Genomic DNA, 27,468 nt, shown 5'->3' on the forward strand with positions numbered 1-27,468 from the left:
ATAATATGTCAAATTGGTAAAAGCGCCAAAGGGCTTGCCCAAGTGGGGGACAGCACGATATGGCAAGTGAGAGTCATGGAAAGAGTGTAAAAGACACCTATCCCCAAAATTCCAACGCTCATAATACACAAGGGGAGCTGTTGTTTGAGTGGAAAAACTGAACAGAAGGTTTTGAAGAATTCGGTGGCGTTTCAAATGAAATGTTGAATTTATACAAATGGCCCGAGATAAGAGGATTCTGTGAAGCCTAGGAGCCTACATGATAATCTCACATGTTTGATTCATGTATGCCGTCGACAGACAAAAGAAGGATGTTTTAATGAAAAAATCTTTGGAGACTGCCTCAATAGTCACCAGAGCCCGCATAGCACAATCAGTCCTCCAGCTCCACGTATTCTGCACAACCCTCGATTCAGCCATTCATGGCTTGCACATGTGTTTTAAAGGTTACTATTAAACCTTCCTTGCCGTTTTATAAGGGACAACCATTTTACTAACCTATTGCTATATCATGACGTACACGGCATATCCTGGCCCAACCAACTCCAGTTGGTATCCAAGGGCCCACCTGTAACATTTATTTTTCCTGGTCTCCTTCTGTGAAATCCGTTACACATTATATAATGGGCCTTTGTTTGGATAAGACGAGTCTTCTTGCTTAAAAAAAAAAGCACATAAACTTTGGCTGCTTTCTCATTTAATGTTTGTTGTTGTTTAGTATTTCATCCCCTTTCCACCACCGCACAGCGATTCAAGGCGCCGTTTGTCCCATTTATACAACCACTTTACAGTTTTTAAACCTGCTTAGGTGCCAACTGATATATCATAGCATTAATTCTAACTTAACTTTGACTGTTTCGAAAAAAACATACTCGTTGAAAAACATTAGTTAAAAACAGCTGCAAAGAGAACACTATAGATAATAACAAAATAAAAACACTACATCCCCAAACTTAAAAAGTTCTTTCTCCAGCATAATGATCGTAACCCCCCCCCCCCCCAATGTTTAAATGGTTTCCCCTTTGTATTTTTCCCTCATTATGCCTTAGTTCAGTCTGTAATGTAGGGGATGGTCGTCAATCTCCACTTACTAAGGCTTTGAAGGAGCTAAGCACTTTGTGAAAGACGTACTCCCATTGTCATGGTGGTTCCCAACACGGACTAAACTGTTCCGTAGATGGACGTGAATACTCATACCTTCCCCAAACCAAAGCCGGCGGTACTTATTTATCTACTTGCTTTATTCTCTTTTACATGGCCTTTGAAACAGCCAGATGGCCGACTTTGAGGGTTAGTAGTAATGGCGAGCTCTCACTCTATCACGTGTCGGCGTTAGTTCTTTGAACTGGCTCCGATCTGCCGACCTTACGGTCATCAGAGTCAGCTTCTTAACTGGCTTACCCAAAGTGCCACCTTAAATAAAAGAACTTTACCCCTGCTGGTAGAAGGACCTCGGAAAAGAGGGCCAACTAGACATCCCAGAGACGAGTATTTCCACAATGTGAGAGCCTCTCCTGTTTCCCCCACACTGCCCAGCATAGTGTCTGTGACCACGAGAAAGTCTTCCCCCCTCATGGGAGTTATACCAATATTTCTAGCAGCTCCTAAACTTCATGCAAGAGAGCCCTCTGTGCGAAACCGTGGGGCAACCCAGTTACTTCTTGAGCAGAACCTCCTCGGAATGATACAGAGAAGTTAACTTTAAAACACCGAAAAAACTCCCTTACCCCTTACTCCAACTGCATTATTTTTAGAACTCTTCACTGAATTCATTTCTGCAGTTTAGACGCTGACTCCCTTCGGGTCATGCTCGTAGCAGCTTGGATGGCCTTGAGCCCTGCCTCCACCCAAAAAGGGCCAAAGTAGCCCCCGAATTGGTGATGGCCACAGCCCGTCATGAATCAGTACACCTCCACCGTCTCAAATGGAACGCCGGCAAAGAGCGGACTTCTCGTGCTCTTTTTACAGTAAGGTCTTTTACTGGGTGGCACACTCTCCCCTTTTTTTCTTTCTTCTTTTTTTCTTTTTGGGGGCAATTGTCATCTGCATGCCCTACCCCGATTGGCCAGAAGGCACTCTTTTTTGCCCATCTTTTTTTGGGCCCTTGACACATTTTATTCAGATCAGTATTATCCACACGGGAAAGGGATGGTGTTGAATCAACAAGTGTTCCCTGGCATTTGGATTTTAATCAAGTGTGGTGTACTTTTTTTCTTTCTTAGCTGCCTGTTGTTTTAAAACAAAGATTTTAAACAGAGTTCTATCCACTAGTTGCGGGGAATGATGTTCTCTGCGAGGATCATAGTACTACACAGATACAGAATTGGACTTTATCTTCACAGAACCAACGAACCAATGATGGCGCAGAAACAAGTGCATGCATATATCTGGTAATTAAAATAGACTAATAAAAAAAAAACGAATAATTTATTATTCATTCTTTACTCTCACCAAAACCAATATAAGGAAGAAATTTGAGGAGGAAAACAACTATTAGATATGCTTGTACCCAATTTTTCAATTATCTTGTGGAGGTGAAATGTGTCAAGTAGATATGCAGTGAAGAACAAACAACATACAGTCAACCCTCAGCTCCCATGGAGTGTGCATTCAACAGATTTCTATAATCACCATGTGCATGAAAAATAATTCATCATTATTATTATTACCATAAAGCAAAACTTAGCATCATACTTTTATATAACAAATCCCATTTTTACTGCCACCACTATACAATATAAGACTGAAGACCTCCAGGATTTTAGTCTTACAAAGGGGGTCTGGAGGTCCTGGTACCAATCTCAGCAGATACACAAGGCCTAATTATATTCTATTTTGACTGGTGATCAAGCAAAGGCACGTCTTATTGGACTTTGGTTATCTAGAACATCTGGAATCCTTTTTTGTCTTACATTTCTCACCTTTCCTTTGATTTATTGGACTTTCCCCTTTTTCCAAGCAATCTGATAGATCTTGGGAACCAGAAGACGTCTTGTCGTTTCACAGGAATCTTTGGATTCCGCCAGAGAAAAACAAAACAGGAATTTGGGGGAGAGTGTCGATAGAAATCTGAAATCTCGCTGCTTTAAATAGTCCCCCAGTTAAGCACCACATACTACTGATAATTCCTGGAAAGTGATCCACTCTGAGAATCGGTCCACGTTCTCTGGGATACTCAGGTCCTGAAAGGAGGAACTAAATGCTGGAGGTGCAGCAATAAACGTGCCTCCAGGTCTTTCTTGCACCCTTTTTCTGATAATAGCAAAGGAAATAAGTCAAAGCAGAAACACAGACGAGGGACAGACGCCAAGCAACTCACTAAATACATGGTCAAGGTGCCCTCATCTTCCATGTTCCTGTTGACGCAACATCCCCCACCTTCCGGATAAGGATCGAAAAGCCATCCACTGGAAGTATGTTGATTTCACAGTGCTGGTCTTAGAAGGACACCGTTGTCTCTGCCACAATAATGCCTCTGTTTGCTTTGAGTCTCGTTCAAGTCCAAGGGTCTCCTTGTTTTCAGCTCTCCATTCTGGGCTCCTATGCTGAAAAGGCCAGGGTCTGTGCCTTCAGCAGTTCATGGAGGAACCAAGAGTTCTGACCAAATCTCGATCCCACCACACTTTGGTGACCAGATATCCACCCTCAGCCACTTCGGGAAGAGCTCATTGCAGGGTGATGTGCTTTCTAGGGGATAGAGGAAGAAGGGAGCATTGTCATTTTCATCTGCCACACAACTTTAACAACAACAGCAGCTCAGAGGAGGAGTACCCACCATCTTCAGCCCTCCGGTGACTTTAAAATCTTTTTTTGCTCATAGTCCCCAGAATCGGAGGCATACTGTTCCATTTCAAGTTGATGGAGATTAAGAGGCGGCAAGGCTACCACTAACTCCCAGGCAAAAGCGAGTAGGTCACTTTCCATCTGCTCCATTCTAGGTCAACAGCGGACTGAACCAATCATAGTCTCCTGGAATATTATTTCTTGTACTGCATTTCAAAAATAGGCTTTTCAAACACTGGAGTGTTGTCATTGACATCTGATATCTGAACAATGGATATTCTTGTTGACGTTAGCCTAGGAGACCCCTGATCTGTGGCTGTGATGTGACATTATATTCAGGGACTCTCTCTCCTGTCCAGAGGGCTCGGATCACAAGCTGGTAGTTGTATTCTTGGTGCCTTAATGCAAAGGGAAGGTTCATCCAACAGAGCACATAGTTTGCCATTGTTCCCAGAGTCACGATCTGTACACACAAAGACAACCACAAACAGGGTTCAAGGAGAATCCTTCTTGTTTGTCAGTAAAGGATATGACTGAACTCAGGGACATTGTCATTCACGTCCTCAACCTCTACCAGAACATTGCAGTTCCAGAAAGGCCCCCCATCAGTTGCTTTGATGCTCTGTTCATAACTGGCTCTCCTCATAATCAATTTCTCCTTAACAGTGATTTCTCCAGTCATTTCATTCAAGTTGAACAATTAGATATTGTTCAGGCACTCGCTGGAAGTGTAGGTGATCTGAGCATTTGAACCGAAATCCAAATCTTTGCTTCCACTTTGGAGACAGAGTATCCGGGACTGTTTTCCTTAAACTTACTTCATATTCAGATTGAGTAACTGTGGGGATTATCATTGCATCTAAAATAATATTATTTGAATGTTCCTGTTCCCTGAGGTAGCCCTCCATCCAAAGCCATAAGTATCAGTTCCAAATGTGGTGTCTTTTCCCCTATCTAGAGGTTCTCCAGAATAAGATCCACAGATTTTCTTTCCTCCTTCTTGCTTTCTATTCCAAGCCTGAAATACTCATTGGGACTCAGGGTGATTCCTGGATGCTGTTTTCTCCCAAGTCCACACTTGCTCAGATTCCAAGCGGAATCTTTTATTTGGGGAACATTCCAATTCCAGCTGAAACATCTTGAGAAAATCTGGCAGCATTGTATTTACATCTTCTACTATCTTCTTCTACCTTCTCTCAATGGTAAAAAACCTAAGGGGTTTGAGCACATTTCCCTCTGTAATAGCACAAACTCACTTTGACCACCAAAGCCTCTCGGTCATTTTCTCATTATGATTAGAGCCCCAGAGTGGGCCATCAAGATGGAAACTTCTTGCTCTTTTTGGACACTAACTGAGCTCTCGCGAGCAAGAGTCTCCCCAATCCCCAATTTCAATCTTTCAAAACATTAGCCACCAAGACCCTTTTCTTTCTTCAGGCACAGAATAATGAATGAGACACACAGTACATCAGTCCACAAAGGCACAGTAAAAGACACAGACCTTTTTTGCTCCTGAACAGTCTTCCATGATCATTAATCTAATTCTCTTTAGTTTCTGGCCCCTAAAGCTCCTGAGTAGTTGCCCAGTAACTAATAACTCTGCTGAAGGAGGAAACGTTGTGTCCTTCAGTGATGATTTCTCGGCTCTTTGAATGTTTCCTTCCTCATAGACCATTTCCCTGAGATACAGCTCTGCTCAGAGCTTCCTGAATCCAAAATGTGTTCCTGCAGTGCCACATGTGGCTATTGCAGAAAAAACACTTCAATAAAGTCTTATATTATTGCTACTTAAAGCTCATAAACAATATTTTTGGGCCTTTCTTTCTCAAAAGATCACAGATTCTACAAGGACAGATTGGTAATCCTTAAGCTGGAGAGGAAACTCTTTATAACAAATGTTGCTGATTTTTTTATCAGTGTCTGTTGTTAACCCATTAACTGCCATCAGATGGTGTTCATGTGCATATCCGAGTTGAGCACACTGACAATGTGTGCTAGAAGTGGTGTCGTCCTGCCTGGCTTTTCATTCTTGTGAAATGCCATCAGTTGACTTTCATTTATGGCAACCTTATGAATGAGAGACACTCTAGGTCACCTTAGCTTCATCAGCAGACTTCTCCGTCTTGCAGACCAGGGCCATGGCTTCCAATTGAGTATATATTAGATCTTCTTCCTTCTCTACTGCCTTCTACCTTTCCATACACCTTTTTCCCTATTAGTCGTGTCTTTTCATGATAGGCTAAAAGTCAAAAGCCTCAGTTTAGTCAACTTGGCTTCTAGAGGACACTCAGGCTTGATTGTTCTTGGACTCATTCATCTTATTCATCACGTCCATGGTATATACAGAACTACTCATTCCATCATCATATTCAGATGTTTGACTCTTTCTTCTCACTGTCCACGATTCACACTGTACACAAATTGGAAATGCAATGGTACAATAATTTTTATGTCATATTCCAATGAAACAGTGGACCCTTGTTATACGCTGGGGTTTGGTTCCAAGACCCCCCGTAGATAACAAAATCCGTGGATCTCAAGTCCCATTAAATGGAAAAATGGAAATCAAAATTTGATATTTGAAAAAATTTATATACTTTTTTTGAACATTTTCAAACCTTGTATGCTTGAATCCTGTTTAAAAACCGTGTATAAGAGGACCGACTGTTTTCTTAAAACCTGGGGATCTGTTTGTTTCCTGCATAGCTACCTTCCAAGTCTCAGTCTCTGATTTCTTATCGCAGTCCCCATTTGAACTAATGACTGAATCCAAGTTCTCTTTGTTTTTCCTCAATTTTTGGTATCAGTAATTCATGATCTGTGCATAATCTGCTCTGGTCTTGTTTTTGGAGAAAGAATGGAGCTTCTCCACCTTCTAGTTCTATTATGTAGTCTATGTGATTTCTATATTAGGCACAGATGATGTTCATGTATACTGGCAACTGTTTAGTTTCTGAAGAATGTGTTTGCAACGAACAAACGGTTGGCTTAACAAAATTACAATCAGTTACTTTCCTGTTCTTTCTTTATCAAGGGGAAATATTTTCCATTTCGATACAGCTCTGTTTCCTATTTTACATTCCAGTCATCTAGAGTACCAACTCTCCCATTTTTAATGTGACTAATTTTCTCCTGGATTCCTGCAGTCTTTCAATTTTTTCCACTTGTGCCTTGAGTTGGATTAAATTCTTGGTTTTATTGTTATTTTTGTTTTTCCCTGCTCCTCTTGATATAATTGGTCCAATTTGCATTATACCTGGCTGCTTTGCTACAACTGTCTCAACATATTATTCCCCTTTTCTACTTCGCTTTTCATTAGTAAAATATTATATGGTACCTGACCAAAATTCCCCATTCTGCCCACTATTATCTCACTCACACCCAAGTACTGCAATATGTTTATCTCTTTCCCTTACTTATTTTATATAATGCCTCGCTTCTCTCTAAATTCGCTTCTTAGTTCCATTCCCTATAATATGTGTTGTGACAGCTTCGAGTTTCTTTCCCCCATGTCAACAGCTCACCTCCTTCAGCTTGACCACCAACCTATCCTTGCATTGCCAGACTATAAGGGTTGTTACTTTTGTACACATCTGCCATCTCTTTTATTATATTGTTTTAAATAGCTTCTGTCCTTTGACCTAACCAGGAAATGTGCTTCCTGAGGAGGGAGGGGTTCACCGGTTCAGGGAGCAGCCATTGAGTAATACAGGGGAGAGGGGGTAAGGAGGGAGGAGACAATAAATATCCAGGAATGGAAGCACGCGGGTCCTTGTGGTCACCAGTCCCCAGTCCCCACACAGCATAGACAGCCTTGGTGACAGCCTTACTTGGCTCAAAATGCGCTGCTGAATGCCAGGTCAAAATGCAAAACAGCTGCATTAGTACCTGATCCTGGATGAACAAGCTGACTGCCTTATTACAGAGACCTGGCTTTATGCAGGCTGAAGGGGGAATCTCTCTCACTCAGCTTTGCCCCACAAATTTCTCGTGGCAGCAGCAGGCAAGACCTGTGGGGTTGGATGTGAAGTTGTAATGGTCATCGTTATTCCATCCCCATGACCAGATGCCCTCTACACATTCTACAGGTTTTGAGTGTGTTACCTAAAGTACAGAATAAGTATTCTGATGGTGTTACCCGCCCACCCTCCTGCTAAATAGTCTCTCTTCTGAGGTAGCTGGGTAGTCTTGGGATGTGTTGGAGTCCCATTATTAGTGTTAGGGACTTCCAGCATACATGCTGAACTGCCCTGTTGGTGGCTCAGACTTCATGGCCTCCATGACAACCAGGGACTGTCCCAATGGGTCTGGTCCTACTCATCTGCTTAGGCACACTCTGGTCCCATTTTTTTGTGCTGGGGTTGGGTGATGATGATCTTTGGTGTGGAGGAATGTGCCACAGTTCTATGTCATGTGAGATCATTATCGTCAGTCTTAGACTCACATGAGATTCGGAAACTCTGCATGGGTGGGGGACTGATAAGGATGGCCACCCAAAGAGATGATGGATCCAGAAGGACCTGAATGCTCTTGTGAGTTTTGAATCACCTTGTTAGGTGTTCTGCTGAAGCTCTTGACAACCTTAGAATGGGAGAATGCCAGGGCAGAGGACCAATGCTCCTGAGCATCTTCTCTTACTGGGTTGAGCCAAACCAGCCCCCTGGTTTCTCAGCGGAGCTGACAAGGATAAGTAAGTAAGATGGAGACAGAGTGAGTTGCAGAAGACATCGAAGCTTCATTGCAGTGCGGGCAGCAAGAAATTATTTTTGCTGCCAACATGCATCCTATCAAGAAAGCTGTTCCAAGTGGTCAGGCGTTCTCTTTACACACCCTCACAGTAGAAAATGCAATCAACTCACTCGGCAGCCCACTGTGAAAGAATTGCAACAGCACTTTGCATATAAAGTCGCACAAGATCCACTCCGACTTGGTTGCTTAGTGATCAATCCAGTGGATAAACCTTGGCACCTGTTTGTCCAGTGTTAATGAGTACTTTTCAATTTGTGCAGCCTGATATGCGGACAGGATCCTTGAAGAGGTAAGATACACCACAGTGTTCTTAAACCCTTGTCCTTCTTGGCTTATCACAGGCCAGAGGAGGACTGGATGAATGGATAAATCAATGCCTCCCTACAACAAGGCAGAGTTCCATCTTGCCAAAGGAGCGATTGTGAGGCCTTTTTAAAGAAGTTCATCATTGATCCAACCATAATGGATAATTATTTGCCAGGTCCAACCTACCATTTTTGGTCAAGGTATTAGAATGTGTGGTAGATTCCCACTCCAGGGGTTTCTGGATGAAATGGATTATCTTAGATTCATTTCAATCTGGTTTCAGGCTTGGCTATGGAAGAGAGACAGCCTTGGTCATCTTGGTGGATGACCCACACAGAAACTGGACAGGAGGAGCGTCTCTTTGTTGGTTCTACTGCATCTCTCAGTGGCTTTGGATCCCATCAATTATGGTCCTTCTGGGACAACTCTCTGAGATGGCTGGGGTACTGTTTTACGTGCTCTGTCTTTCTGGAGAGGTAACTCAGAAGGATTTAGTATCCTGGGATATCCTGAACCAAACTCCAGCGATACTAAGGGCCCACTATAACATTTACTTTTTAGGTCACACTCTGTGAAACAGTTTACAGTGACCCTTATTTACACTAGGTTTATTCCAGGATCCCTCCGTGGATAACAAAATCCGTGGATGTTTCAAGTCTCATTAATATAATGACATAGCAAAAATGGTGTCCCTTTATAAAAAAGGGACAAATCAAGGTTTGATATTTGAAATTTACTTTTTTGAACTTTACAAACCATAGATGCTTGAATCCATATATTAAAAATCGTGTATAGAAGGGCCACGTGCATTTGTTGGATTAATAGGTTGATCTTTTTGCATAAAAGAAAATATGAACTTTGGCTGCTTCTTATTTAATGTTTCAGTTTTATTTATTTTATCCCTATGGACAAGTCACTAGGTTTACGTCATTTTCCAAAAGCCAATGCTGTTCAGGCTGGCTATAGGGAGGTGCTGCTGTGAAGGATGGCTATAAATAGGAGTAAGCAATGGTTAACCATCAGTTAGAACAGTTAAATCATGCAGAGTTCCTTGGCAGAATTTCAGAGTTCCTTGAAGGGTAGAAAGTTCTGATGCAAAGAGGCAGAAAGAAACAGTTTAGTTTTAGAAGCGTTAGTGAAAATAAACTGATAGGAAAGTATGTGCAACTGTTGATGTATTGTAATCTTGTAACCATACCATCTAAAAAACGACTTAACTTAATAGCTACAGCTTGTAATAAGTTAATGTTCGTTGTTTTCAAGAAAGCTTCCGATTCAGTGAATTCAACAATAAAACACAGAAATCACGCTACACACAGTTTAAAAACTTCAAGGAAGACACGGGGCCCTAGGCCTTAGCTTTTAAGGAAGCCATATTAAGGTCGAATGTGGGCAAATCCCATTCACGAAGAGTCTTTGGATGTTCCTGAAGTAAAAGGTGGCCTTGAGACTTGAGAAAGCTTTTTGAACCCACCTTCTCCTAGCACAGGATTGAAGAGGTGTACAACTTTTAAAACATAAATACAATTTTTAAACCTTAGTGCTAATTTAAAACACATTAACGAAACTTTGATTTAAAATACATTTTAAATATAATTAATAAAAACAGCATTCAAACACATTTAAGGTATGATAAATATACATACACATTACCACCCCCAAATAAAAGTTCTATTGGTAGCAACAGACTTAAAAAACCAATGCCACCTAAAATAAAGTCTTTACGTGTCGAGAAAGGCAGCAGGGAACAGGCCAGCAGACCTCCCGGGAAAGGAGTTCCACACCTGGAGTAGTAAACAAGAAGCACACTCTCCACTTCTCATTCCTCACCAAATGTTCCAAGATGCTGCTGGACCAAGAAAAGTTTCCCCCCCCATCATGCAAGTATACCAAGTTGAACACAACACACACAAAAGGAACAGTTTTGACCAAAGTGGGCCCAAATACTTCCAGTGGAACTTCAGTGACAATTAATAGGGTAGCATCAAACACATAAATAACTCTACTTAGCGAAGCTGTGGTCGTTTCGTGTTCTCTTAATCCATTTATGCAGTATAATACTTGACCAATACTTCATGCCATGCCTAAGTGATAGTAGTTTCAAACACATACAAAACTCTGCTTCCTAAATCTCCAAAGTTTCAGGTTCACATGAATCACTTTCTGCAGTTAGGGTGGCATCCTAATAAAAGACTCAATCAAGACAATGGATGCTTTGAATCAACAATGTACCACTGACCTGGCTATTTATCATGCAGATGTATTTCTGTTTTCTCAGCTGCTGATTCAGAAAGAGGTTAAAATACAGTTGACATACACTGTTTAGTGGAAATGATGTTTCTATGAGGATTAGTACAACACAGATACAAATTATTTATTCCAGAAACAGGAAGAATTGAATTGCAGAAACAACTGCATGTATTTGTAACTAACAACTACTTGTGCATACTCAGTATAAGTCTAGAATTTTAGCCAAAAGTTGACCTAAAAACCTTCTGTCGCTTTAGCCATGGTCAATATAGGTACTGTAAGTATGTACTTGAACACCTATTTTAGAAAGGACCATCCCCTGGTGAAAGGCAAAAACCTAACCTGTCCTGGAATCACGGCCCCTATTTTTTCACCAACCAGCCTTATTTGAGTACAATAGTTATGCCTGCTCTAGAATTTCTAATTTCTTGGCATTGTTGTTCCTTGGCATCATGCCTTTATAGCCTTGTTACATGCCCACTAGGTTTTTACCCTTTGACTTTTTCCAAGGTTCATATCAAAACATAATACTTTGACCCAAACTGCCCTCTCTTATACATGGGTGACCTATAGTCGGGTATCGGATTAATTCAAAATAATAACATAAATCCATATACCACCAAGAACAATTAAGGAACAGAATATATGAAACAGCATCAGATGTGTTTCAACCTTTTATTTTTCCTTCCATTCCCATATGTTGAGTAAACGTGCAAGAATTCAATAAAGTTAGCCCTCTGTACCATGAATTCTGCATCCATGGATTCCACCATCCATGGATTATTATTGTTCTTACATTATTGCTTCCAACACCAACCTTAATTTCTTCTCTTTTATATAAGGACACATTTAACTGCACCATTATAAAGAGAATTGAATCCTGGATTTTGTATTTACGGTGTATTGAACCAAACCCAAGCATATACCAAGGGCCTATTGTATCTACTCAACTGGGGACCAATGAAAGGGCCAATCCAATGTCCCAAGTTATTTAGCATATGAATATTTTTTTTACATTTACCATGTTCCTTCAATTTATTATCTTCCAAGACGGGGAGGTCTTGGGAAACCAGGAGAAGTCTTATGGATCACGGGATATGTGTGTCCGAACAAAAAACAGGAATGAGAGGCGAAGAAATGAACTCACTGCTTAAGGACACCATTAAGCAAAACTCAATTGATATTCCTGGAAAGTGACCCACTCTGGGAATCTGTACAGTTCCTGATATCAGGCCTGGAAGGAGGAAAGTGAGGGGGCAGCATAAACAGTCCGCCGGGTCTTTCTTGCAGGAATTGATAACAACAAAGGAATAATGCAAAGCAGAAACACAGAGAGACGATGCCAGCAACCACCAAAATACATGGTCAAGGTGCCCTCATCTCATCTTCATGCTCTCTGTTGATGCACATCCACCACCTTCAGATAGGATCAGAAAAGCCATCCCTGGAGTACACTGATTATTGAGTGTTGCAGTGCTGGTCTGAGGAGGGACACCATTGTCTCTGACAGCAATAATGAGCCTCTGTTTGTTTGAGTCTCGTTCAGTCAGTGGTCTCCTGGTTTTCACCTCTCCATTCTGGGCTTCTATGCTGAAAAGGCCAGGGTCTGTGGCCTTCAGAAGTTCATAGGAAAGCCAAGAGTTCTGACCAGAATCTCGATCCACAGCCACCACTTTGGTGACCAGATATCCAGCCTCAGCCATCTTGGGCAGCAGCTCATTGCAGGGTGATGTGCTGTTCTGAAGTGGATACAAGAAGAAGGGAGCATTGTCATTTTCATCTGTGATCACAACTCGCACAACAACGTCAGAGCTCAGAGGAGGAGTACCACCATCTGTAGCCCTCACTGTGACTTTGAAATCTTTTATTTGCTCATAGTCCAGAGATCGGAGGGCATACATGTTTCCAGTTTCAGAGTTGATGGAGATGTAAGAGGCTGCATGGCTACCACCAAGCTCCCTAGATAAAAGCGAGTAGGTCACTTTGCCATTCTGCTCCACGTCTAAGTCAGCAGCATGAACCGAGCCAATTAGCAGACCAGGAATATTATTTTCTTGTAACCTCATTTCAAATAAAGGCTTTTCAAACACCGGGGTGTTGTCATTAACATCTGATATCTGAACATGGATAATTCTTGTTGATGTGAGCCTAGGAGACCCCTGGTCTGTGGCTGTAATAGTGACATTATATTCAGAGAGACTTTCTCTGTCCAGAGGGCTCTGGATCATTAGCTGGTAGTAGTTATTCTTGCTGCTTCTTAATGAGAAGGGAAGGTTTATCTCAACAGAGCACAAAGTTTTGCCATTGTCCCCAGAGTCACGATCTGTAATACTAAAGAGAGCAACCACTGTATCCAGGGGAGAATCCTCTTGGATTATATCAGTAAGGGATATGACTGAAACTTCAGGGGCATTGTCATTAACGTCCTCAATCTCTACCAGAACATTGCAGTGTCCGGAAAGGCCCCCTCCATCAGTTGCTGTGATGCTCATGTCATAAGTGGTTTCCTTCTCATAATCAATTTCTCCCTTAACAGTGATTTCTCCAGTCATTTCATTCAAATTGAACAAATTAGATATTGTTTTAGATACTCGATGGAAGGAGTAGGTGATCTGAGCATTTGAACCAAAATCCAAATCTTTGGCTTCCACTTTGGAGACCAGAGTATCCTGGGGACTGTTTTCCTTTAAGCTTACTTCATATTCAGTTTGAGAAAACTGTGGTGAATTATCATTGCTATCTAAGATATTAATATTTACTTGCATTGTTCCTGTTCTCTGAGGTAGCCCTCCATCCAAAGCCATAAGTATCAGCTCAAAATGTGATTGTTTTTCTCTGTCTAGCGCTTTCTCCAGAATAAGATCCACAGATTTTCTGCCATCCTTCTTGCTTTCTATTCCAAGCCTGAAATACTCATTGGGACTCAGGGTGTAATTTTGGATGCTGTTTTCTCCCAGGTCCACATCTTGGGCAGATTCCAAGGGAAATCTTGTATTTGGGGAAACATTCTCAGGAATTTTCAGTTGAAAATCATTTTGAGAAAATCTGGGAGCATTGTCATTTACATCTTCCACCTTCACTTCAATAGTATAAAACTCTAAGGGGTTTTGGAGCACAATTTCGCTCTGTAATAAGCAAAGATCACTTTGGCCACACAAAGCCTCTCGGTCTATTTTCTCATTTATGAGCAGAGCCCCAGAGTGGGCATCAAGATGGAAATACTGCTTGGAGCTTTTGGACACTAGCTGGGCTCTGCGAGCAGAGAGCTCCCCAATCCCCAATTTCAAATCCTTCAAAATGTTAGCCACCAGAGACCCACTTTTCTTCTCTTCAGGCACAGAATAATGAATTGAGACACACAGTACATCAATCACACAGAGGAAGAGTAAAAACCACAGACCTTGTTTTCTCCTGAAGCAGTCCTCCATGGTTCAGAACTCTGTTTTTTTTCAGTTTCTTGCCCACTTATAAAGCTTCTGATTAGTTACCCAGTAATAATCTCTACTGGTGGAGAAAAATGTTGTGTTCTTCAGTGCTGATTTTCTGCCTCCTTTGAATGTTATCCCTTCATCATAGACCATCTTTCCTGAGATACATCTCTGCTCAGAGCTTCCTGGGAATTATATTCATGCAACAAAATGTGTTCCTGCAGTGCCATCATGTGGCTATGTGCAGAAAAAACACTTCATTAATGTCTTGCATTTAGAGAACAATAAACAAATGTTTTCGGGACCTATCTTTCTTGAAAGATCACAGATTTTACAAGGAGAGACTAGTAAAATCCTTTTAATGCTGGAGAGGAAACTCTTTGTAAACAAATGTCACTGATTTTTACCAGTGTGTGCTGTTAACTACCATCACTTGTGTGCATATACTGGAGTATGAGCACGCTGATAGCTGTGTGCTAGAAGTGGTGTGGTCGTGCTTGCTACAAATTCTTGTAAAATGGCATCATGTTGGCTTTGATTTATGACAACCTTATGAATGGGAGATTTCCAAGTCACTTGAGCTTCAGCAGACCTTCTCAGGTCTTGCAGACCCAGGGCCATGGCTTCCTGATTCAGTATATCCGCCTGTAATAGAGGCTTCTTTCTTCTCTACTGCCTTCTAACTTTTCAAACAACATTCTCTTTTCTAGTCAGTCATGTCTTCTCATGATATGGCCGTAGTACAAATGCCTCAGTTTAGTCAACTTCTAGGGACACTTCAGGCTTGATTTTTGGGACCCATTCATCTTATTCACAGTCCAGGGTATATGCAGAACTCTCATCCATCACCATATTTCAGATGTGTTGATTCTCTTCCTTTCTTCACTATTCAGATTTCACAACTATACACATAAAATGGAAATGCAATGGTACAGAAAATCTTGATGTTGGTATTCAGTGATATATCGTTACACTTCAGGATCTTCTATATCTCCTACATAGATAGCTTCCAAGTCCTTCTGATTATTTTTTATTGCAGTCCCCATTTGGTTTAATGACTGAATCCAAGTTCTTTTTTTTTCTTTTTTTACTCTAATTTTTGATATTAGTAGCTCCTGATCTGTTGCATAATCTGCTCCTGGTCTTGTTTTTGGAGAAAGAATGGAGCTTCTCCATCTTCTGGTTCCAATTATGTAGTCTATCTGATTTCTATTTTAGGCATCAGATGATATTCATGTATATTGGCGCCTGTTTGGTTTTCTGAAGAATGAACAAACGGTTGCTTTCACAAAATTAAGTCAGTTACTTTCCTGATTCTTTTCTTGACTGTGGGGCAAATTCTCTTCCAATCTTTCATACTGCTCTGTTTCCTACTTTCACATTCCTATCACCTATGATTACCAACACTTCCCATTTTTTATGTGACCAATTTTCTCCTGGATTCCTGCAGTCTTTCATTTTCTTCCTCTTGTGCCTTGTAGTTGGATTATAAACTTGGTTTATGGTTATACTGATAGTTTTTTCCTGATGATATAATTTGATCCAATTTGCATTATATCCTTTGGCTGCTTTTGCTACCTATGTCTCAACTATTAATTCGCCTTATTTCTACTTTGTTTTTCATATAGTAAAACATTACTTACCTGATTCAAAATGTCCCATGTCTGCTCACTTTAGCTCACTCAACCCAAGTACTACAAAATGTTTATATTTTCCCTTACTTGTTTTACAATGCCTAGCTTCTCTTAATTCATGCTTCTTATGTTCCATGTCCTATAATATGTGTTGTGCAGCTTCGGAGTTTCTTTCCCCCTGTCAACAGCTCAACTTCCTTTCAGTTTCAGAGCAGACCTATCCTTTTGCATAGCAGATATAAGGGTTGTTACTTGTTTTTATCATCTGCCTATCTATTTATTATATTGTTTTTAATAGCTTCTGTCCTGTTGGACTAACACAGGAATGATGTGCTTTCCTGAGGAGGGAGGGGATGCACAGATTCAGGGAGCAGCCATTGGAGTAATACAGGGGTAGAGGGATGTAAGGAGGGAGGAGACAATTAAAATATCAAGGAATAAGGAAGCACCAGAGGGTCCTTGTGGTCACCAGTCTCCCAGTCCAAATAGCATGGACAGCCTTGGTGACAACCCCACTGGGCTAAAAATGCTGCTGCTGAATGCCAGGTCAATAAATGGCAAAACAGCTGTCATTAAGTACCTGATCCTGGATGAACAAGCTGATCTGGCCTGTATTACAGAGACCTGGCTTTATGAGGCTGGGGGGCATGTTAATCTCTCTCAGCTTTGCCCACCAAATTTCTCTGTGCAGCAGCAGGCAAGACCTGGGGGGTGGGGATGTGGATTTGTAGTGGTCTATCGTGATTCCATCCCCATGACCAGATGCCCCCTTACACAGTCTACAGGTTTTGAGTGTGTATACCTAAAGTACAGAATAAGGATTCTGATGGTGTACTGCCCACCCTGCTGCTAAACAGTCTCCCTTCCTGAGCTAGCTGGGGTAGTCTTGGGATTAGTGTTGGAGTCCCCATGACTATTAGTGTTGGGGGACTTCAGCATACATGCTGAGACTGCCCTGTTGGGAGTGGCTCAGGACTTCATGGACTCCATGACAACCATGGGACTGTCCTAAGTGGTGTCTGGTCCTACTCATGCTGCTAGGCACACTCTAGACCCAGTTTTTTGTGCTGGGTTGGGTGATGATGATCTTGGTGTGGAGGAATGTGCCACAGTTCTATTGTCATGGAGAGATCATTATCTGGTCAGGCTTAGACTCACTGAGATTCGGAAACTCTGCAGGGGTGGGGGACTGATTAGGATGGTCCACCCCAAGAGGTTGATGGATCGAGAAGGAATCCTGAATGCTCTTGAGGAGTTTCGTATCACCTTGTTAGGTGATTCTGTTGAAGCTCTGGACAACCTTTAAAATGGGAGACTGGCCAGGGCAGTGGACACTATTGCTCCTGAGCATCTTCTCTTACTGGGTTGAGCCAAACCAGCCCCCTAGTTCTCCAGGGAGCTGGCAAGGATAAGTAAGTAAGATGGAGACTAGAGTGATGTTGCAGAAGACTCGAAGCTTCATTGCAGTGCAGGCAGCAAAGAAATTATTTTTGCTGCCAACATTGCATCTGCACAGAGCTATCCAGAAGAGCTGTTCCAAGTGGTCAGGCGTCTCTTGTACACACCCCTCAAGTAGAAAATGCAGATCACTTGGCAGCCCACTGTGAAGAATTTGCACAGCACTTTGCAGATAAAGTCGCACAGATCCACTCTGACTTGGTTGCTGTAGCTGATACAATGCCAGTGGATATAACCTTGGCACCTGTTTGTCCATTGTTAATGAGTACTTTTCAATTTGTGCAGCCTGATAATGCGGACAGGATCCTTGGAGAGGTAAGATACACCACATGTGTCTTAGACCCTTGTCCTTCTTGGCTTATCAAACAGGCCAGAGGAGGACTGGATGAGTGGGTAAATCAATGCCTCCCTACAACAAGGCAGAGTTCCATCTTGCCTAAAGGAGGCGATTGTGAGGCCTTTGTTGAAGAAGTCATCATTGAATCCAACCATAATGGATAATTATTGGCCAGTGTCCAACCTACCATTTTTGGTCAAGGTATTAGAATGTGTGGTAGATTCCCAACTCCAGGGGTTTCTGGATGAAATGGATTATCTAGATTCATTTCAATCTGGTTTCTGGCTTGGCTATGGAAGAAAGACAGCCTTGGTCATCTTGGTGGATGACCTACACAGAGAACTGGACAGGAGGAGCGTCTCTTTGTTGGTTCTACTGGATCTCTCAATGGCTTTGGATCCCATCAATGATGGTATCCTTCTGGGCCAACTCTCTGGGATGGGACTTGGAGGTACTGTTTTACAGTGGCTCTGTTCTTTCATGGAGAGGTGAACTCAGAAGGATTTTAGTATCCATGGGATATCCTGGAACCAAACTCCAGCAGATACTAAGGGCCCACTATAACATTTACTTTGTTAGGTCAACTCTGTGAAACAGTTTACAGTGGACCCTTATTATACACTAGGGTTTATTTCCAGGATCCCTCCGTGGATATCAAAATCCGTGGATGTTCAAGTCCCATTAAATATAATGACATAGCAAAATGGTGTCCCTTATAAAAAATGGAAAATCAAGGTTTGATATTTGAAATTTATACTTTTTTTGAACATTTACAAACCATAGATGCTTGAATCCATATATAAAAAAAATCTGTGTATAAGAAGGGCCGACTGTGCATTTGTTGGATAAATAAGGTTGATCTTTTTGCATAAAAAGAAAATATGAAACTTTTGGCTGCTTTCTTATTTAATGTTTCAGTATTTATTTATTTAGTATCCCTATGTGACAAGTCACTAGGTTGACGTCATTTTCCAAAAGCCAATGCTGGTTCAGGCTGGCTATAGGGGAAGGGCTGCTGTGGAAGGAATGGCTATAAAATGGAGGAGTAAGCAATGGTTAACCATCAGTTAAGAATCAGTTAAAGTCATGCAGAGTTCCCTTGGCAGAATTCAGAGTTCCATTGAAGGGGTAGAAAGTTCTGATGCTAAAGAGGCAGAAAGAAACAGTTTAGTTTTAGAAGCGTTCAGTGAAAATAAACTGAATAGGAAAGTATGTGCAACTGTTGATGTATTGTAACTATTGTAACCATACCATCTAAAAAACGATCTTAAATAAGCTACATGCTTGTAAATAAAGTTAATGTTCGTTTGTTTCAAGAAAAGCTTCCGATTCAGTGAATTCATAACAATAAAAACACAGAAATCACGCTACCACAGTTTTAAAACTTATCAAAGGAAGACACTGGGGACCCTAGGCCTTATTCGTTTAAGGAAAGCATATTAAGGGTAGATGTGGGGCAAATCCCATTCACGAAGAGTCTTTGGATGTTCCTGAAGTAAAAGGTGGCCTTGAGACTTTGAGAAGAAGCTTTGTGAAACCCACCTTTCTCCTAGCACAGGATTGAAGGAGGTGTACAACATTTTAAAAACATAATACAATTTTTAAACATTCTTAGTGCTAAATTTAAAACACAATTAAACGAAACTTTGATTTAAAAATACATTTTAAATATATTAATTAAAAACAGCATTCAAAACACATTTAAGGTATGATAAAATAATAACATTACACCCCCAAATTAAAAGTTCTATTGGTAGCAACAGACTTAAAAACCAAATGCCACCTAAAATAAAAGGTCTTTACATGTCGAGAGAAAGGCAGCAGGGAACAGGCCAAGCAGACCTCCCAGGGAAAGGAGTTCCACAACCTGGGAGTAGTAAACAAGAAGGCACACTCTCTCATATCCGCACCAAATGTGTCCAAGATGCTGCTGGAACCAAGAAAAAGTTTCCCCCCCATCATGCAAGTTATACAAAGTTGAACACAACATCACACAAAAGGAACAGTTTTGACCAAAAGTGGGCCAAATACTTCAGTGGAATACTTCAGGTGACAATTAATAGATGGTAGCATCAAACACATAAATAACTCTACTTAGCGAAGCTGTGGTCGTTTCGTGTTCTGCATTAATCCATTTATGCAGTATAATACTTGACCAGAATACTTCATGCCATGCCTAAGTGATAGTAGTTTCAAACACATAACAAAACTCTGCTTCCTAAATCTCCAAAAGTTTCAGGTTCTACATGAATCACTTTCTGCAGTATAAGGAGTCAGGCATCCTAATAAAAGATCTTCAGATCAAGACTAATGGATGCTTTGAATCAACAATGTACCACTGACCTTTGGCTATTTATCATGCAGATGTACTGTTTCTCAGCTGCTGATTCAGAAAGAGGTTAAAATACAGTTGACATACACTGTTTAGTGGAAATGATGTTTCTATGAGGATAGTAGTACAACACAGATACAAAATTGAAATTTATTTCCAGAAACAGGAAGAAATGAATAGTGCAGAAACAACTGCATGTATTTGGTAACTAAACAGACTACTGTGCATACTCATGTATAAGTCTAGAAATTTTAGCCAAAAAGTTGACCTAAAAAACTTCTGTCGGCTTAGCCATGGGTCAATATAGGTACTGTAAGTACTGTAACACCTATTTTAGAAAAGGACCATCCCCTGGTGAAAGGCAAAAACCTAACCTGTCCTGGAATCACTGGCCCTCTATTTTTTCATTCAACCAGCCTTTATTTTGAGTACAAATAGTTATGCCTGCTAGAATTTTCTAATTTCTTTGGCATTGTTTTCCTTTGCATCATGCTTTATAGCCTTTGTTACATGCCCCTAGGTTTTACCCTTGACTTTTCCAAGGGTCATATCAAAATCAATACTTATGACCCCAAAACTTGCCCTCGACTTATACATGAGGTTGACTTATAGTCGGGTATATACGGAATTCAAAAATAATAACCTAAAATCCATATACCACCAAAGAACAATTTAAGGAAAGAAATATGATGAAACAGCTATCAGATGTGTTTCAACCATTTTAATTTTCCATTCATATAGTGGAAGTAAAACGTGCAAGAATTAAATACAGTTAGCCCTCTGTATCCATGAATTCTGCATCCATGGATTCCACAATCCATGGAATTATTATTGTTATTATCATTATTATGATTCCAAACACCAAACCTTAATTTCTCTTTTTTATATAAGGAACACCATTTTACTGCACCACTATATATAAAGAGAATTGAGTATCCATGGATTTTGGTATTTACAAGGGGTATTGAAACCAAACCTCAGCATATACCAAGGGCCTATTGTATCTACAGTCACTGGGGACCAATGAAAGGGCATAGCCCATGGCCTAGTTATTTAGCATATGGAATATTTTTTTATACATTTACTCACCTCTTCCTTCAATTTATTATCTTCCAAGGAATCTGGGAGGTCTTGGGAACCAGGAGAAGTCTTATGGATCACAGGGATATTTGTGTCCGCAACAGAAAAAACAGGAATGAGAGGCCGAAGAAATCTGAACTCACTGCTTAAGGATCCACCAGTTAAGCAAACATCATATTGATAATTCCTGGAAAGTGACCCACTCTGGGAATCTGTACAGTTCTCTGGGATATCAGGCCTGGAAGGAGGAAAGTGAGGAGGGGCAGCAATAAAAGTGCCTCCGGGGTCTTTCTTGCAGGATTTGATAACAACAAAGGAAATAATGCAAAGCAGAAACACAGAAGAGACAGATGCCAGGCAAACCACCAAATACATGGTCAAGGTGCCCTCATCTTCATGCTCCTGTTGATGCACATCCACCACCTTCAGATAAGGATCAGAAAAGCCATCCACTGGAAGTACACTGAGTGTTGCAGTGCTGGTCTGAGGTGGGACACCATTGTCTCTGACAGCAATAATCAGCCTCTGTTTGCTTGAGTCTCGCTCAGTCAGTGGTCTCCTGGTTTTCACCTCTCCATTCTGGGCTCCTATGCTGAAAAGACCAGGGTCTGTGGCCTTCAGCAGTTCATAGGAAAGCCAAGAGTTCTGACCAGAATCTCGATCCACAGCCACCACTTTGGTGACCAGATATCCAGCCTCTGCCATCTTGGGAAGGAGCTCATTGCAGGGCGATGTGTTATTTTGAAGAGGGTAGAGGAAGAAGGGAGCGTTGTCATTTTCATCTGCAACCACAACTCGCACAACAACGTCAGAGCTCTGAGGAGGAGTACCACCATCTTTAGCCCTCACTGTGACTTTAAAATCTTTTATTTGCTCATAGTCCAGAGATCGGAGGGCATACATGTTTCCAGTTTCAGAGTTGATGGAGATGTAAGACGCTGCAGGGCTACCACCGAGTTCTCTAGGCAAAAGCGAGTAACTTACTTTGCCATTCTGCTCTGTGTCTAGGTCAACAGCATGAACTGAGCCGATTAGCAGTCCAGGAATATTATTTTCTTGTAACCTCATTTCAAAAAAAGTCTTTTCAAACACTGGGGTGTTGTCATTGACATCTGATATCTGAACATGGATAATTCTTGTTGAGGTGAGCCTAGGAGACCCCTGATCTGTGGCTGTGATGGTGACATTATATTCAGGGACTCTCTCTCTGTCCAGAGGGCTCTGGATCATAAGCTGGTAGTAGTTATTCTTGGTGCTTCTTAATGCAAACGGAAGGTTCATCTCAACAGAGCACATAGTTTTGCCATTGTCCCCAGAGTCACGATCTGTAATACTGAAAATAGCAACCACTGTGTTCAGGGGAGAATCCTCTTGGATTATGTCAGTAAGGGATATGACTGAAACTTCTGGGGCATTGTCGTTCACATCTTCAACCTCAACCAGAACATTGGAGTGTCCAGAAAGGCCCCCTCCATCAGTTGCTTTGATACTCATGTCATAACTGGTCTCTTTCTCATAATCAGTTTCTCCCTTAACTGTGATTTCTCCAGTCATTTCATTCAAATGAAACAAATCAAGTATTTTGCCAGGCACTTGATGGAAGGAGTAGGTGATCTCAGCATTTGAACCAAAATCCAAATCTCTGGCTTCCACTTTGCAGACAAGAGTATCCCGAGGACTATTTTCCTTTATTCTTACTTTGTATTCAGACTGAACAAATTGAGGGAAGTTATCATTATTATCCAAAATATTGATTTTGATTTTGACAGTACCAGTTCTCTGAGGTATGCCTCCATCCAAAGCCATAAGTGTCAGCTCCAAATGTGGTTCTTTTTCCCTATCTAGAGATTTCTCCAGAATAAGTCCAATGGATTTTCTTCCATCTTTCTTGCTTTCTATTCCAAGCCTGAAATACTCATTGGGACTCAGGGTGTAGTTCTGGATGCTGTTCTCTCCCAAGTCCACATCTTGAGCAGATTCCAAGGGGAATCTTGTATTTGAGGGAACATTCTCAGGAATTTCCAGCTGAAAATCATTTTGGGAAAATCTGGGAGCATTGTCATTTACATCTTCCACCTTCACTTCAATTGTATAGAACTCTAAGGGGTTTTGAAGCACTATTTCATTTTGTAATAAACAAAGCTCACTTTGACCACACAGAGCCTCTCGGTCTATTTTCTCATTTATGAGCAGAGCCCCAGAGTGGGCATCAAGATGGAAATACTGCTTGGAGCTTTTGGATACTAGCTGGGCTCTGCGAGCAGAGAGCTCCCCAATCCCCAATTTCAAATCTTTCAAAACATTAGCCACCAGAGACCCAGTTTTCTTTTCTTCAGGCACAGAATAATGAATTGAGACACACAGTACATCAGTCACACAAAGGAACAATAATAAACACAGACCTTGTTTGCTCCTGAAGCAGTCTTCCATGGCTCAGAAATCTGATTCTCTTCACTTTCTGGCCCACTTATAAAAGTTATGACCTGTTACCCAGTAATACTCTCTACTGATGGAGAAAAATGTTGTGCTTCTCAGTGCTGAATGTCTGGCTGCTTTAAATGTTATCCCTTCACCATAGACCTTCTTTCCTGACATACAACTGCACAGATCTTCCTGGGAATTATGTTCAGGGAGCAAAATGTGTTCCTATGGTGCCATCATGTGGCTATGCTCAGAAAAAACACTTCAGTACTGTCTTTTTCATAAATTGCTCCTTAAAGCACAATAAATAATTGTTTTGGAACCTCTCTCTCTTGAAAGATCACAGATTCTAGAAGGAAATACTGGTCATGTTCTGTGAGGAAACTTCACAAACAAATGTGATGTGATTATATAGCTTAATTTATCAATGTATGTTGTTAACAGTCATTATGTGTTAACATATACTGCAGCATGAGCACACTGGTAGCTCTGTACTAATAGTGGTGTCGCCCTGCATGCTACTAATTTGTTGTTAACACCCATCGTGTCAAATTTGACTTATGGTGACCTTATGAATGAGAGACCTCCATCTTCACCAGACCTTATCCTCAACAGTTGCTCAAGTCTTGCAAACTGAAGGCTGTGGCTTCCTTGATTCCATCTATCCACTTGAAGTGGGATCTTCTTCATTTTCTACAGCCTTCTACTACCTTGACATATGTCACTGTGTTTTCTAATAAGTCTTGTCTTCCAATGATATATCCAAGGTATGACAGCCTCAGTTCAGTCTACGTAGGAAAGTTTAGACTTGATTTGCTCTATGACCCATGTATTTGTCTTTTTAGCAATCTAGGGTATCTACAGAATTCTCCTCCAACACCACATGTTAGATAAGTACATTTTCTTCCTAACAGCATTCTTCACTGTGCAGCTTTCACAATTGCACATAGAAATGGAAAATATGATTGCATGGACAATCCTAATTTTAGTATTCAGTATATATCTTTACACTTGAGGATCTTGTCTAGTTCCTTCAGAGCCACCCTTCCAAATTCCTATCCTTCTGAATTCTTGACCACCATTTTCATTCTGATTTACTGACTGAACCCTGGTATGGCAAATCTTGAACAATTTCAACATCTTCATTGTCTATTTTAAAATTTTGTAAATCATCTACAGTCAATATTTTTGTTTTCTTAATGTTCAAATGTAAACTTGCCTTTGCACTTTCTTCTTTGACTTTCTTCAGCAATCATTCCAAGTCTTCGCTATTTTCTGCGTGTACTAGTGTGTCCTTTGCATATCTTAATTTTTTTGTGTTCCTTGCTCCAAGGAATTAGGGTAGATTGTATCCCTGTAGCCTGAAGCAGTTCTATCGATATCCTATCTGTTCCTGGTATTTATTTCTCCCATGTGTTTTGAATGCAGCTTCTACTTTCATATTATTCTCCAAATGGTTCTTCCTTGAATTAATCTGTCATTTTTTTTCATCTCTTTTATATAATTCTTCAATATATTGTTTCCATTGTCTTTTTATTTCTATGTGGTCATGTAACAAGTTCCCTTGCTGAGCGCATACGCCTGGCTTAATTTTCCTTTGATTTTTTTTTGGATCTTGTTCTTCCTTTTTTGTTGTCACTTTCTATTTTTCAGCACTGATTATTATAGTACCGTAGTTCTCCTTGTCCCAACTCATAAGTTGCTGAACAGTTACATTGAGGGTCCTGACTCTATTCCTGTCACCTTTTCCTTTTTGTTTCTTTTCTGTCCCTAACTGCTTGAAGAGTTTCATCTTTCATCCATTGAGGCTTTTCCTTCTTTTTGGCCACATATAGAGAATTTTGAATTTCTTTGTTACAATGTTCTTGGCTTCAGACCAGAGTTCTTCTAGCTCAAGTTCAATTAGGCTTAATAGTGCTAATCTGTTTTTTAAATTCTTTTAAAATTCTATGAGGATGTTCTTTAGGTTGTATTTTAGCATGATGGTTGGTTTAGAGTTTTTCTTTAGCTTTACTATGATTTTTGATGTTAGCAGTTCATGATCTTGCCACAATTATGTAGTCTATGTGATATCTATATTGACCATCTGGTAACTGCCTAAGTTTGGCAGTTGCAAAATTCAATCGGTAGATCTCCTGATTAATTTCTTGATCCTAGGCCAAATTTTCCTATTTGATTCCATTCTTTTATTACTCTTTCATTCCAATTGTTTATGATTAACAAGAAATCCTGCTTTAGTGTGTGATCGAGTTTCTACCGGACTTCAATACAGAATTGTTCAATTTCTTATTCTTCTGCCTCCACAGTTGGAGCATAAAGCTGAATTATGCTTATATTCCCTGAAGTCTTATTGATATGATTCAGCCAGACTTTATATTATAATCTTTGACTGCTTTTGCTACATCGCTCATCATTATTAATGCCACCCCATTTCTTTTTAAGCTTTGATTTTCTGAGTAAACCCTGGATAATTATCTGACTCAAAATTTTCATTCTTGTGTACTTTAGCTTGCTCACACCAAGTACTGTAATATGTTCCCTTTCTTATTTTACAATGACTAGCTTCTTCTGATTCATGCTTCCCACATCATATGTTCCTATAAAATGTGTTGTTCAGCTTTGGACTTTCCTATGAACCAGTTGAAGTCTTTGGATTATCCTGTGAGTGTGCATGCTGCAGAAAAAAGAAATACAAGCCTCAAAAATAAAAATACACTGTTTAGTGCTCCATCTGATAAGCACACCTCATAGTTGTAACCATGGGGAAATTATTCTGTTCCTGAAGCCATGCAGTTATCCTGGGAAATTAGATTCCCCAAATATATTAGTTGCAGAATTCATATTAACTTTCTTTGTTTATGCACCTAGATGACAATAAACACCAGTACAGAAAACAGAGGAGGTGGCAGCCAAGCATATGATTAGATATAAAGTCAGTTTGTGGGCTTGCTCCTCTACCATCTCTTCCTTAGGAATATCCCTAATTTTTGTAGACGGGTCAGAGAAGCCATCCACTAAAAGAATTTGTACTGTGGCAGGAGCAGATAGGGGAGGATGGTCATTGCCTCTAACAATCAGAATTAAGTTCTGCATTACTGGCATCATGGTTTTCACTTTTCCATTTTGGTGCCCCACAGTGAGTAGACCAAGTTGTGTGGCCTTCAGAAGTTGATAAATAAGGCAAGAGTTCTGACCAGAGTCTCTGTCAATGATTACTACCTTGGTTATGAGGTAGCCAGTGTCTGCTCCTCTGGGCATCAGGTCATTTGAAGCGACAGTGCTGTTCTGAAGTGGATAGGGGGCATTGTCATTTTCATCCATGAGATGGACTTGGACAAAAACCTCTGATCTCAGTGAAAGAGAACCTTTAACCACAGCTTGGGCACATCAGACTCTTTTATATTCTCATAATCCAAGGATTGGATGGCATACAGATTGCCAGTTTCAGGGTTGTTGGAAATGTAAGATGATGCAGGACCACCCATAAAGGCAAAAGGGAACAGACCATTTGTGTGTTCTTCTCTATGTCCAGATCAACAATTAGGATTAAGCCAATAAGAAAGCCTATACTAGAATATTGTTTTCAAATACTGGGGTCATTGATATCTGAGATTTGAATGGTAATAATTCTCACTGGGAGAGCCCTTGTCAGTGACTGTGATGGGGATGTTATACTCAAAGACATGTTTT

The 27,468-nt window shown here is 40.7% G+C and overlaps 1 protein-coding gene across 1 annotated transcript in view; it reads right to left on the reverse strand.

The window, feature by feature from the left end:
* Positions 1 to 23,942, reverse strand: part of LOC121929054 (protocadherin Fat 4-like) — a 25,549-nt gene extending 1,607 nt beyond the window's left edge. The window contains 9 exon segments of the mRNA XM_042464374.1: positions 2,922 to 3,010; positions 3,117 to 3,252; positions 3,624 to 3,687; positions 12,110 to 12,270; positions 12,272 to 12,365; positions 12,368 to 12,397; positions 12,400 to 12,517; positions 12,519 to 14,519; positions 21,367 to 23,942. Of these exon segments, the coding sequence (XP_042320308.1) occupies positions 2,922 to 3,010; positions 3,117 to 3,252; positions 3,624 to 3,687; positions 12,110 to 12,270; positions 12,272 to 12,365; positions 12,368 to 12,397; positions 12,400 to 12,517; positions 12,519 to 14,519; positions 21,367 to 23,787 (5,114 nt within the window). The 5' untranslated portion in view covers positions 23,788 to 23,942.
* Between the last annotated feature and the right edge of the window lie 3,526 nt (positions 23,943 to 27,468).

This window comes from Sceloporus undulatus, chromosome 4 (assembly GCF_019175285.1).
Source record: "Sceloporus undulatus isolate JIND9_A2432 ecotype Alabama chromosome 4, SceUnd_v1.1, whole genome shotgun sequence".
Lineage (NCBI taxonomy): Eukaryota > Metazoa > Chordata > Lepidosauria > Squamata > Phrynosomatidae > Sceloporus > Sceloporus undulatus.